Consider the following 12,410-nt stretch of genomic DNA (forward strand, 5'->3'; position numbering starts at 1 on the left):
AACGTTTTTGGAATATCTCTGTTGTTCATGCTCTGGAGTAACAATGGGAAGGTCTGTCCTAGTGTGCTCTGAAAGTTACCTGGAGTTCATTCATCCTTTGTTGAAGACCCTTCCTCAAGCGCTACCTCCTGAGACCCTTTGCAACCTGGTATTCTTCTAGTGAATGCTCTTTGTCTCCACGAAATCTTGTTGTAGAGCCCAAGATCTCAGATAACTTTTATCTCAAACTCTAGGTCTTTGCTAAAACCTACTTCTGCTGGAATATGGTTTTTACCTGACTCAGGTGGGTAGGGCTGGCCTTTGAACTTCTGGGCACATCAGGGAAAATTCTGTGCATCTTACAGGGTAAACGCTTCAAGGGCCACCTTTTCCCAGTGTGCTTGGCCTGGGTACTCAGGGCACCTGATTAGTAGTCTCTAAATACTAATGTTAGTAACCCACTAACGATGCTGCCAACTTTTATCTTTGTGGGCAGACCACTACGCACAGCCTGAGCCTGACCATTCTGGGCAGAAATTGCTATGTGCTGCTTTGTGTTACATCCCAAACTTAATTAAGCTTTTTCTATTCTAGGAGTGTGTTTTGTGAGTATGACAGGATTTGTGATCGCAATATTAAAAAAGAAAAAAAATTAAATCAAGGAATTCTAAGGTATTTTCTTGACTCCTGGATTGAATTGGTTTGTAATCGATCTCTAGCACTCCATTGAGTGCTGGAGTTTTTGAGTTTTTTGAGTTTTAGTAATCTTGAAAAAGCAAATCACGGGCCTGGGGGGGGAAGGGGAAGGGAATGCCTAGGGAGGATATTAGTACTTGACAGGTAACTGTGTATTCAGTCAGTAAAGCCCCACATAAGGTAGGTAACTGCAACAATGCCCTTTCTACAGGGAGCTAGAAACCAAAAAGAGCAATTGATTTCATCATAGCAAAGGAAGAAATCAATGTCAGAGAAATAGGAGATGCCATGCAGCAGTGCTCAGCTTTTCTCACTGTGCTAAAAATGGGCTGTCCAGACACTTGCTTCCGTAATTGCATCGAAGTGCCTGTGAATGGGCATCTTTGGGGAAAGATGGAAAAGGACTAGGTATGATTTCACTAGATGAAATTTTCTTCTTGCCCCCCCCCCCTTTTTTTTTTACCCTCTGTTGCTTAGGTTCTTCCTGGAAGATAATAAGTGTTCCCATAAAAATGACTGTGAAATCTTGAGACTTCATGGAAAATCAAATACTTTAAACTTTTTGGCACAAATCCAAGTGCATCCGAGACTAGAAACCGGAAGTTTGGTTTCTGGTAATTCTCCTTTTTGGTTTGGGATTTTAGATGCAAGTGCAGAATTTCTCCCTAGAGAATATCCATTTTTCCCCTTTCCAGCTGGCACTGAAGAATCACGTTTGTGCTGGGAGAAGGGAATTCCAAGGAGATTGGTGGCCCTTTTCACAGAGTAAGCATTTTCCACAGGCGGGGTTATGCCAACCATTAAATGACTAACATGTAATTAGGAGGCTGGATACTTATAGTTGTCATGTCCCTGATGCCAAGGGAGTCCAGGACAGCTGTGGAGGAGTGAGCACTGAGGGAGATGAGGCTTAGCTGACCAAGCCATTTATGTTTGTATTTGTGTTCAGCCTTTGTGTTGGCTATCTCAGGAGGCAAGTGACTTACCGTTGCGGACAGTGTGGTGCCCCTCCTGTGTGGGTTTTACAGTGAGCGTACGGTAGAAGGTGCTGCCGCTCAGGAGAAGGCCTGCTGTAGGGATACGAGTTGGACAGAAAGCGAGTGCTGGAAAAGGGAAATCTCGCGCACTTCCTGTTCTGCTGTGGTGAAGAACAAGTCTTGCCTGGGCTGGTTTATCTGCTCTGTCCATCTCTGCCTGGGGAGCTCTTTGATGCGGAGCTGATCCGAAGGTTAGAGTCTCCTTATCAACTTCATGCTTACCTCTGTTTGTTTTTATTCTGAAGTTCGCTCCCTCATTTTGCAATAACCCACAGGGTGCTGGGTGTTGTGCCAGCCGTGCCTCAATGAAGGATCTTCATTCAACACCTTTTCCTTCCCGTCACACCAGTCAATGCGACTCCTGCGTTTTCCAGCAGCATTCGCTACGCAGTCCAGACTTTAGTCAAGCCTTGGTTGGTGGTCAGAAAGGCTACCAGACCTACCGGGACCTACCATGGGATCTTCAAAAGTAGGTGGCGTGTTTTAACTTGGCAAGTCTGATTTGGAGGTGTAATGGCGGTAAAGGATACTCTCTCTGGGAGAGCTTTAGGATTTCAAGGGCATATATAGATCCAGAAGAGAAATTTGTTTGTTCTCTTGCCTGATCTTGGACCTTACTGCTCTATCTCTGCCCCTTTCATCCTTTTAGATCTAGGGTACATCATGGATCCGTCTGAAATGTGCAGCCTGAAAAGGGGCGATAGACAGAGGGAAAGCTAAGCAGTAAGTTGCAGGCTGAAAAGGAGGTTTTGAAGGTTGTGGTCTGGATGAAAAGAATAACATATGACTGGAGTGAGAAATGCAGAGGCGAATCCTTCCCTAGCATGGCCAGGAGCACAAAGATTTGCTTTCTGTTTAGAAAGATGAAGTGATGGCTTAGGTTGACACTTACCTTTCCTCCCTGTCATTGTCTTGTTCTGCCCCCAGCAGGCTTTTATTGCAGCAGCGCAGAATCTAGAAAGCTCTTCTGTGTCAAAATCAGATGTTAATAACACGATTTTTGGAAACCATGGGTTTTGGTCAGGTCTAGTTGCAATATTATTTCCCTCAAACCCTGCAAAAGTTAAATCAGTGACGGCAGCACAACTGCATAAGGAGAAACACTATAGGGGTTCATCATTCCAATTTTGACCCTAGTACTTTTAAGGAAGAAGCCATGGTTTCTAGGGAATAATGACAAGGTGTATTGTATCTGGAAGTATTTTGTGCAGTCAGAGGTGCTGGATATGCTTAGTTTTGTTTTACTGTAACAATTTTTAAGACGGTGCTGTGAAGTTCAGAGTATTTTTACAAAAATAAGTCTCCCAGCTGCAACACTCTACTATGCTCTCTTGGGTCAGAGCAGGGATCTGGTCATAAATGTACAGCAAGCCTCCTGGAATTTGTTGTTTCTGTTTAACGCTCTGGCTCCTGGATTCATGTGGCAATAGGAGATGCTCAGTCTCCCTTGAGTTTGTTTTTCGTTGTTGCCTCAGCGATTGATGAAGCTTAAAAGTATGACCTCAGAAACAAAATCCAAAAGAATCTGAAATGAAACGCCCTAGTGATTTGGCTGGATGGCTGATTTTTTTGTGTGTGATTGCTAAAGACTACAATATTAGTCTCCTCTCAGGCATTCCTTTGGGCAAATGGCTGTGGATGATTCCAAGATACTACTTATTTTTTCCGTCCTCAGTATTTTTAAAAATTGTTGTGTTTTGGTTTTTTTTTAATAATTTCTGGACATGCTGAAATAGAAACATTGTTTCTGGATTGACAAAACGTATGCTTTATGCCCACTTAAGTGTTTTTCTCATTTTGTGAGGACAATATCATTTTAGTCATTAGAGTGTTGACTTTGCTAGGAGAAGAACGAGGTTCAGCTTTATGGTTCTGTGCTCCTTAGTGGTACTCTGTTCAATACCCAAGGATCCTCTGCCCTGTTTAATATCAATACTTTTAAAAGCTATGCTGGTCTAACTGTCGAGTGAGGAAGAAATCCCCATCAGTTGTGAACACTAGCTGGTGCGTGTTACATAAAGAGGGAGAACTAAGTGAGAGTTCTCTAGCTAGCAGAATTGAAAAGCCATTCCTTTTTCTAGTTAGATGTAAACCTAGTTGCCATGTCTTGTTGATACCAACAGCGGTGTAAATAATTTTAATAACAGTGTGCTAGAGGGTAGTTAAACATCATCTGAGTCCAGTTTGGTTGCCTCCTACTTAGGAAAGGATTTAGTTGTTTAAACAGTTGTTTAGATTATTATAAAATGTAAAGTATGTTAGGGGAAATCTGTGTTGGATAATTAAATATTTACACATTTGGGAAGGGATGGAGACTGCCTGGTCTTAATCAGACCCTGGTAGCCTGTTAAATGTCCAGAGTTCTTTGCTGGGCAGGGATGTAGATCTGAGCGTGGAGCTGTAAGCCTTGCTGTTTGAGCTCATCGTGCTGTGCCTTAGTCTCTCCCGAGAGCGGTGCTTCAGTATTAGCTTTATCCAGTTCCAAGATGCCTCTCTTCACAACACGTCAAGCTAAGTTGGAACGTGTGCTCCATAAAATCCTTCAGGAAGCAAAACTGCTAAGGAAAACCGGGTGGAGTAGACAGCCTTGCTGGTCTTGTCCCTCTTCTGTTGTGCTGTGTCCTGCAGTCTGGGAAGCAGATGCAGTGTCCTACCCACAACTTCCTTGTGAAGATCTTGTGCCCTGGCAGGGTGAGGTACAGAGTAGCTGGTGTGGTATATGGTAGTCTAAAAGTGAATATGTAGGTGGAAATGCAGTGCTACTTGCACCAATTTGTCATGCAATAGGTGGGCAAAATGAGTGTAAATTACAGACTGCTGAGGTGTAGCAGGAAATGGATACCAGCCCTGGTGCAAGGACACTCATGTCACATTGGCATTACTGGGAGTTAACCTTGATTATTGCAGGAGGCAGATGTGGTTCCTGCACGGTACCAAACAGAAACCTATTCTGCTCAGTTTGCCCCAGAGCAGATCCTGATTCCAGGAAACCCTAGTGAAATACTTTTGATTCTGGTACACACCACACCTGATTTGACTCATATGGAATTGGTACCATTTGTGTTTCCTTGCCACGTTCACTCAGTTTCTGACCATTTTAGACAGGAAAACCAGAATGAGAAAGGCCCTCCTTCTGAGCCTTTTAAAATCTAGTCATCTTCATTAACTGAGCAAGCCCCAGTGTAAACCCAGCAGCTTTTCTGGGCTCTGGTGTTCCTGTTAAAGGATGCTGCAGAAGTGCCTCACTCAATTTTTTTCACGGATAGTTTTATGATTGGGCATTTTGGGTCAGCGTAAGCTTTTAAAATCAAGTCATTCTGCTACCATCACATATTCCTCCCATGTCTGTATTTCTGGTTACAGAGAGATCTTCATTCTGAATGAAGTCGAGCTAACACAAAGCTTGAGATGGCTTAATTTGACATGCTTCTGTTACATGACAATCTGAAAACTTCATGTGGTCTGTGGACAGATTTGGTGATAACAGGGGGACAGATTTCATATGGAACTGAACATGGGAATTGTCCAGTTTCTCTGCCACGGGAGAATTGCCTGGGGTTTCAGAGTCTCAGCTGAACCTCTTGTCTAAGGAGCTTTCTCTAATTTCAGCAGCATTTCTCCCATGAATAAATTTGTCCATCTCTGTTCAGTGAAAATACCTTGCTAGATTACAGCATCTCACTGTTTACCTACCCAGCCTAGCAATTGTTTATTGTATATGAAGTAGAATATATGGAAAACCTTTATTATTCAGCCAGAAATGTAAGCTTCCAAACTACAGGAAAAGCTGGATGCTTTGGGTCAGATTCTCAGTGTATATAAGCTGCCACAGATGCACACAAGCTATCACGAAGGCAGAAGGGCTGGTTTTGTTGTATCAGGCTTGCAGAACTCTTCAGGAGTGATGTAAGTATAGTTGTTTTACAGTAATATTTCATATACCAGTAAACAGATTTATTTCAGTAAACAGATTAAAACACCATCACTGTTAAAGTTGATGCAGTGTTTATTATCATTTTTTTTTCTCAAAACACCTTAATAAGAGAGAAGTACCACACATATTCTAAAATTGTGGAGAAAATTTGTCTGTCTAAGCATGCCTCTCTTATAGGACTAAAAACAAAGGACATTTAATAGCCCACGAGATCATCTCTAGGTGACTGTTTTGGGTTTGGCTGTTAGGCTGTCCTGTCAGCACCTTTCTTCAGCAGACACTGTCAGTGCGTGCATGCCAAAGCAGAGCCTGTGTTCTCTCTCGTGGTGCATGCTGACTTAGCTAGACACTGTCCCTGATATGAAGCTCGCTGCAGGTAATGGAGGGGTTCCCACAGGTGTTAGAGCATGCTCTCTGCCCTGGTGAGGAAGACCTTTGAGGCTTTTCCTCTGAAGCGGGCGATTTGACTCGTAGAAGGCAGTTTTAATTCTTCTTCTTTGCAAGAAGTGAATCTAAATTCCAACAGGTAAAAGACACTCTTATTTCTTTTGTAAACTAAGTTTCTTTTGTAAACTGCAGTTTCAGGCTGCAGTGAGGCGAGTGCATGCATGATTTATTTAATACCATGTTTATGATATGTTTATTGAATGGCACCCTTAAAAAAAAAAACAACAAAGATATTAGGTAAGATTTTAAATTTTTCTTTGAGACTGACTTTTTTTCCCCCTGATACTCCTCTGTTACTAAAAGTCAACAGACATAACTAGCTGTGTCCTTCTTATGTCTGCTTTGTAAAAGGCATAAGGGGAGGGATCCCTCTGGCTCTCTGTTTATTGGTGTGAGCTCCTTGTTGAGGAAAGGGTTCCTGGGGGGCTGCTTTGTGCTTATGATGGGGGAAACCCAAGTACAGAATGCAGGGCTCCGAATCATCTACCGCCACTCAGGAAAGGTCTCGGTGGGTATTTCTAAGAAAATGTCAGCTGAATGCCAGTTGAAAAAGCCAAGACAGTGGTAGGAATTATTAGGAAACAAAAAGAGGACAACCAAGTAAAATTGTTATGTCAGTGTGACCAATTTTATATCAGTTTTTGTTTCTCTTCTCCAGCAAATATTTCACTCCTCTTCCTAATCAGACAAATCTTAACTGGGGACTTGGCACTCTTCTGCTGAGAGATGAAATCCAGTCCCTGACTGCAGTGTATTTCAGATTACTGCACAGGCATGGTTGTCTGGGAAAGAGCAGAGTCTCTGGGGTAGAGGGGAGGACCACGCAGGCTGCAGGCAGAAGGGGCCCTGACAGAAAGCCCACTGAGGTCAGTGGGAGGCTTTCAGCTGGTATTTGGTTCAGGCTTAAAATCTCCATTTCTGCTCTGGAGGATTTCAGTGACCTCAGCTGGAGTGTTTTTAATCCTGCTGTGCATTTGTAGGTTATGCTCCCTGTTCCCTCTCTGTTCAGCTGATAGTTCCCAAGGAGTTAGCAGGGACTGCTCGACTCTTGATCTGAGAAAATAAGTTCCCACTGTTGAACTTTTATCAGCTCCCTGCAGAGTATTCAAGCTCTGATGGGTCATCATGTCCATCGAAGCTGTTTCAGTTCTGGGATAGTTACTTCTCACGTGCGTATTGAATCCCTGCGAGTACTGTCCAACTTTACACAATGGGACATGTTGTCAGATGAAATAGTTGATCTTTGAGGAACGAACCTCAGGAGACAGAGCAAAGCAGCAATAAAGCTCAAAGTTAATGGGAATGGAAAAGTATCAGCCCGGCAATCTTTGTGGTTTTGTCTCACAGATATCTTTGAAAACCTGAATTTGAAATCCTCCTGGTGTGCTCAGTCTGCACTTCTATTCAAGTGGGGAAGTATCCAGGTGGTGCAGCCTAACCAAGGGCATTTTACTTAAAAATACCTTTTGTTTTTAAAACCGAGTTTTGTTTTTAAAACAAATTAGGAGTGGAGAGTAAACCTTAGCAGTCATTTCATGTTGTATTTAAAAAGAAGAGGGAAAGTTTATTCAGAAAAAAAGGAAGAAAAAGAAGACATCCCAAGTCCCAGAACAGCCCCCCCCATTATGTGACTTTCTAAGATGCATTTATCAAACAGCTTCTTGTCTGAGGAAATTCCCTTTAGAAGCTGATGCTGTCCCCCCTCTGCACCTCTTTGAAACGATGCTCTCAAACAGGTTTAATGAATTAAGTGAAAGTCACGTGTATGAGTATAATTACACGTGTGAGTAACTGTTGTGGACCAGGGTTTCTGTTTGCTAAATGATAACATGGAACTTGGAAGAAATAAAGCATAAGGGTTATAAAAAAATGTTACACTATGTACAAAAGAATGCTGAAATGTTTTCAAATTATATAGTACTCGATATTTAACTGTGTGCCAGCCATGTAACTTCTGGTCTGAAACTGTTCTTTCACTGATATGATAGGCAGTAATTTCTTCATGCTCACCTGCTGTGGTGTAGAGGTGGCATTCAGCCTTTCAAATGGGCTTCTCAAACCCAACATTTTGGTTTGAGGCTATGCCAGGATCATTATAGCTGAAACAACTTCTGAGTGTTTTTCCTTCTGTGCAGCTTAATCAAGACAACTGGTTTTTAAATGAGAGTATCTACAAGAATGAATGTAAGCTGTGTCAAGTTAAATGTGGGTTTTTTGCTTGTTTTGTTGGCTTTTCTTGTAACTTAGTCTCACTTCAAAAAAAGTAGAAACATTTGCAAAGCATATAAGCCATGCAAAGGACTACTAGCTGGACTGGCGGAAAAAAAAACCCAACAAACCCACATGACAAATTAAAGCCGAACTTGCCACTGACTTTATGGTTTCACCTAAGAGCTACTATTTAGAAATATTCTTCATAATGAGGTAGAGTCCTGACTATTTATACCTGCATATTTTTAATTTCTCCAGTTAAAGTTTTAAGGCAACTTCCATGCAATAGTCTCAGAAATAACTTTGGAGCTGCTCATCCACAAAGTCTTAACAGGACTGTTTAATTTCAGTCTTTTTTTTTTTTTTCCCCCCCCCCCCCCCCCCCCCGGATTCACAGATGCATTTTGAAGCAAACCAGATGAAATGAGAGGTTATTTAATAGCTGTTTTAGAGGACAGCAGGAGTGAAGGAAAAACTAGCTAGGAGATCCAGCACAAGTCAGAACAGATATGAGTGCATCAGTTGCTTGCAATTACTTTCAACTTTTTTTAATGCATTTAAACTTATGGCTCATGAGGTGTGTGTTCCAAACATGAGCTATGTGTACTCTGTTATGAATGTGGGAACTCGCAGAGATGCCTCCTACCCTCAGGAGAGGATCCCTGCAGCCTGCTGTCCTGGGGGAAGCTGTGCCTTAACCTGAAGGTGTGCATGTTTGCTTGAGTGAAGTAGCTGGCTCTAGAATGAAGGACTCTCTGCCAAAAATTGTGGCTTCCTGGTCTGTGTTTTGTAATGGCTGATAACATAATAGAAGAATGCCTTTAAGGATCTTCAGATGTCTTTGAGTTTATAGCCAAAGGCAGAATTCGCTGTAAGTAACCTTTTTCAGGCAGTTTTTTGTCTAACTGTAATACTGACCTACCGACTGTTGACTTTCCTTGAGTTAATTTGGATTAGCACCTGTGTAATTAAGAGCATGGCAGACAGAAGTACCCGGCGAGGCTTCCTACCTACGTTCTCTGGTCCGCTCACGTGTTCTTGCCCTTCCCTGTCAATCCATCACTTCAGCAAATACTGCTTAAAGCAGTGCTTGCCTTTTGCTTTTAGATATAGTCTGAGTAAAACAGGAAGCACAGGCTGGTCCTCTGAAATCTTTCTCTTTTTTGTCCAGCCCTGCTTTGCAGGCTGAAATGGACTGAGCAGCTTGGATAATGTATAGATAAGTACTGTACAAAGCATGGGATGCTTTTTACCAATTTTATTGCACAAAGCAGTTTTGGGAGCAAAGGCGCCAGCGTGTCTGTGATAACTGATTTGTTTAACCAATTGAAAGCTGCCTACATCATCGTATGAAATATACACCTAGCTGAAATATAAGTTTTATTCCTGTGAATTTCCAGTCGGGGGTCACATAAGGAAGTGCTTAGTGGGACTCCTATTTAATTTGGCCCTGATAATAAAAAAACCCCAACCCTCAAACCCTGTCTGTGTTCCATGACGTCTAGCATATCCCAACATCTATTTCAAAATAGTCTTGAGTCATGGTTTCATTTTCAAGGGTGTTGGGTGAGAAGTCAATTAATACTGCTGGGAAGAATCAGCTGATGTTGAGGGAGAAAACTTTAGCTTCTTTTTTTTTTTTTTATTTTTCAAATCGAAAAGGATCTCTTATTAATATTAGCCCTTTGTTGTTCTTATTTTCCCCCAGAATTCGTCAGCCAGCCATCAAAATAAGACATCTTGAGCCCTGGAAAATTGCTCTAATTGTTATTGGAACAGCAGTGGCAGCAGCGATCACCATTGGTCTCCTAGTTTATTTTCTGGCATATGGTAAGTTTTACATAACATATCACTGTTCCAGTGTTTAGTGTGTTTCCTTTGTGCTTGTTGTGCCAGACAATGCTGGGAGTTTGCTTTTCATCAGTCTGTCTGAAGCTCATTTGGGAAAAAAACCACCGGCTTCTCTAGAGCTCTCTTTCCTTCCTCATTTAGCATCTTTACAGATTTCTTAGGAACATTTCCTGCTGCGTAGGGTGGTTTAGGGCTGTGGTTTCTGTTGGCTTTCACTTCCTTTCACTCCTTTCACATCTTCCTCATGATCTACTTCTGTGATGAGATCAACATACAAGTCTTCTGGTCTCCTTTACGTGAGTGCCAAACAGAGCCTCCCCCTTGTCTCTGTCTGTGGTGTTTCTCTGTTCCCTTGCCCTGACCACCAGCAGCCTGCCTGCCAGGGCTTGGCATTGAGTGGGCATACAGGCTAGGAAGGAAGGTAGCTGACCAGCAAGATGCAGCTTGTGATCCTGTGTGAGCCCCAAGTGCTGTTCATTGGCCACAAATGTAACTGTTGGGGAACTGGGCTTTTTGTTACTACTTGGCTTAAATCACCTAACTCAACTGAGTCAACTCCTGGGCTCCTAGCTTTTGGAAGCTGTATTTGAATGGGCTGGATACAGGTGAAGGCTCATCCACTCCCTAGACATCTGGACATCAGTCAGCCCCAGGTGTTTGCCTAAAGTTCATTTGTCTTGGTGCTTTGAGTATTGCCTGTTCCTCTTCTTTCCCTTGCAGATCAGAAGCTGTTCTATTACAGTGGCAATGTAAAAATCACCAACATCCGCTACAATAATGAATTGTCCAGACAGTCCTCAGGAAGGTTTAGAGACCTGAGCGAGAGGGTTGAGAGACTGGTAAGTTTGGACCGTTGTGCCTTTCCATTATTGAGGACTGTGTGATAAATACAAGAGTCATTAATGTGAACAGTACGCTCTTAGACCACAGGTGTCTGGTGCACCCTGAGCCCCCATGGTTAGCCGACCTGGAAAATGGATAGCATGAGAGTCAGGGTTAACAGAGTCCCTTGGGAGGCAGTCCTGAAGGGCAAAGGAGTCCAGGAAGGCTGGATGTTATACAAGAAGGAAATCTTAAAGGCGTGGGAGCAGGCCGTCCCCATGTGCCGAAAGACAAGCAGGCAGGGAAGAAGACCGGCCTGGCTGAACAGGGAGCTTTGACTGGAACTCAGGAAAAAAAGGAGAGCCTACCGCCTTTGGAAGAAGGGGCAGGTGACTCAGGAGGACTACAAGGATGTTGTGAGGTTATGCAGGGAGAAAATTAGAAAGGCAAAGGCCCAGCTAGAACTTAAACTGGCCACTGCAGTTAAAGATAACAAAAAATGTTTCTACAAATATATCAGCGACAAAAGGAGGGCCAAGGAGAATCTCCATCCTTTGTTGGATGGAGAGGGAGACATCACCACAAAGGATGAGGAGAAGGCTGAAGTACTTAATGCCTTCTTTGCCTCAGTCTTTAATAGACTGGTTATCCCCAGGGTATTCAGGCCCCTGAGCTGGGAGATGGAGATGGGAAGCAGAATAAAGGCCCACTAATCGAAGAGGTAACAGTCAGCGACCTGCTCCTCCACCTAGGTGCCCACAAGTCCATGGGGCCAGATGGGATCCATCCGAGGATACTGAAGGAGCTGGCAGAGGAGCTCGCCAAGCCCCTTTTCATCATTTACCAGCAGTCCTAGTCAACCGAGGAAGTCCCAGCTGAAGTTAGCAAATGTGAGGCCCATCTACAAGAACGGTCAGAAGGAGGATCCGGGGAACTACAGGCCTGTCAGCCAGAGCTTGGTACCGGGGAAGGTCATGGAGCGGATCACCTTGAGTGCCATTACATGGCACGTGCGGGACAGTCGGGGGATCAGGCCTAGCCAGCATGGATTTATGAAAGGGAGGTCCTGCTTGACCAACCTGATCTCCTTCTATGACAAGGTGACCCGCTTGGTGGATGAGGGAAAGGCTGTGGATGTTGTCTACCTGGACTTTAGTAAGGCCTTTGACACTGTCTCCCACCGCATTCTCCTGGAGAAACTGGCTGCTCATGGCTTGGATAAGTGCACTCTCCGCTGGCTTAAAAACTGGCTGAATGGCCAAGCCCAGAGGGTGGTGGTGAATGGAGTTAAATCCAGCTGGCTTCTGGTCACAAGTGGTGTTCCCCAGGGCTCAGTGTTGGGCACAGTTCTGTTTAATCTCTTTATCAGTGATCTGGATGAGGGGATCAAGTGCACCCTCAGTAAGTTTGCAGATGACACCAAGCTGGGTGGA

General features: G+C 43.5%; 1 protein-coding gene across 1 annotated transcript in view; it reads left to right on the top strand.

Moving 5' to 3' along the window:
• The first annotated feature begins 2,002 nt into the window (after window positions 1-2,002).
• The window catches only part of LOC104021305 (transmembrane protease serine 11E), a 44,319-nt gene continuing 33,911 nt past the window's right edge, over window positions 2,003-12,410 (top strand). The window contains exons 1-3 of the mRNA XM_087737053.1: window positions 2,003-2,181; window positions 10,013-10,134; window positions 10,876-10,994. Coding sequence (XP_087593179.1) covers window positions 2,018-2,181; window positions 10,013-10,134; window positions 10,876-10,994 — 405 coding nt within the window. The 5' untranslated portion in view covers window positions 2,003-2,017. The remainder of the gene's footprint in view (window positions 2,182-10,012; window positions 10,135-10,875; window positions 10,995-12,410) is intronic.

This window comes from Nipponia nippon, unplaced genomic scaffold (genome assembly GCF_047370975.1).
Source record: "Nipponia nippon isolate SJK-2023a ecotype South Korea unplaced genomic scaffold, ASM4737097v1 scaffold_6, whole genome shotgun sequence".
Lineage (NCBI taxonomy): Eukaryota > Metazoa > Chordata > Aves > Pelecaniformes > Threskiornithidae > Nipponia > Nipponia nippon.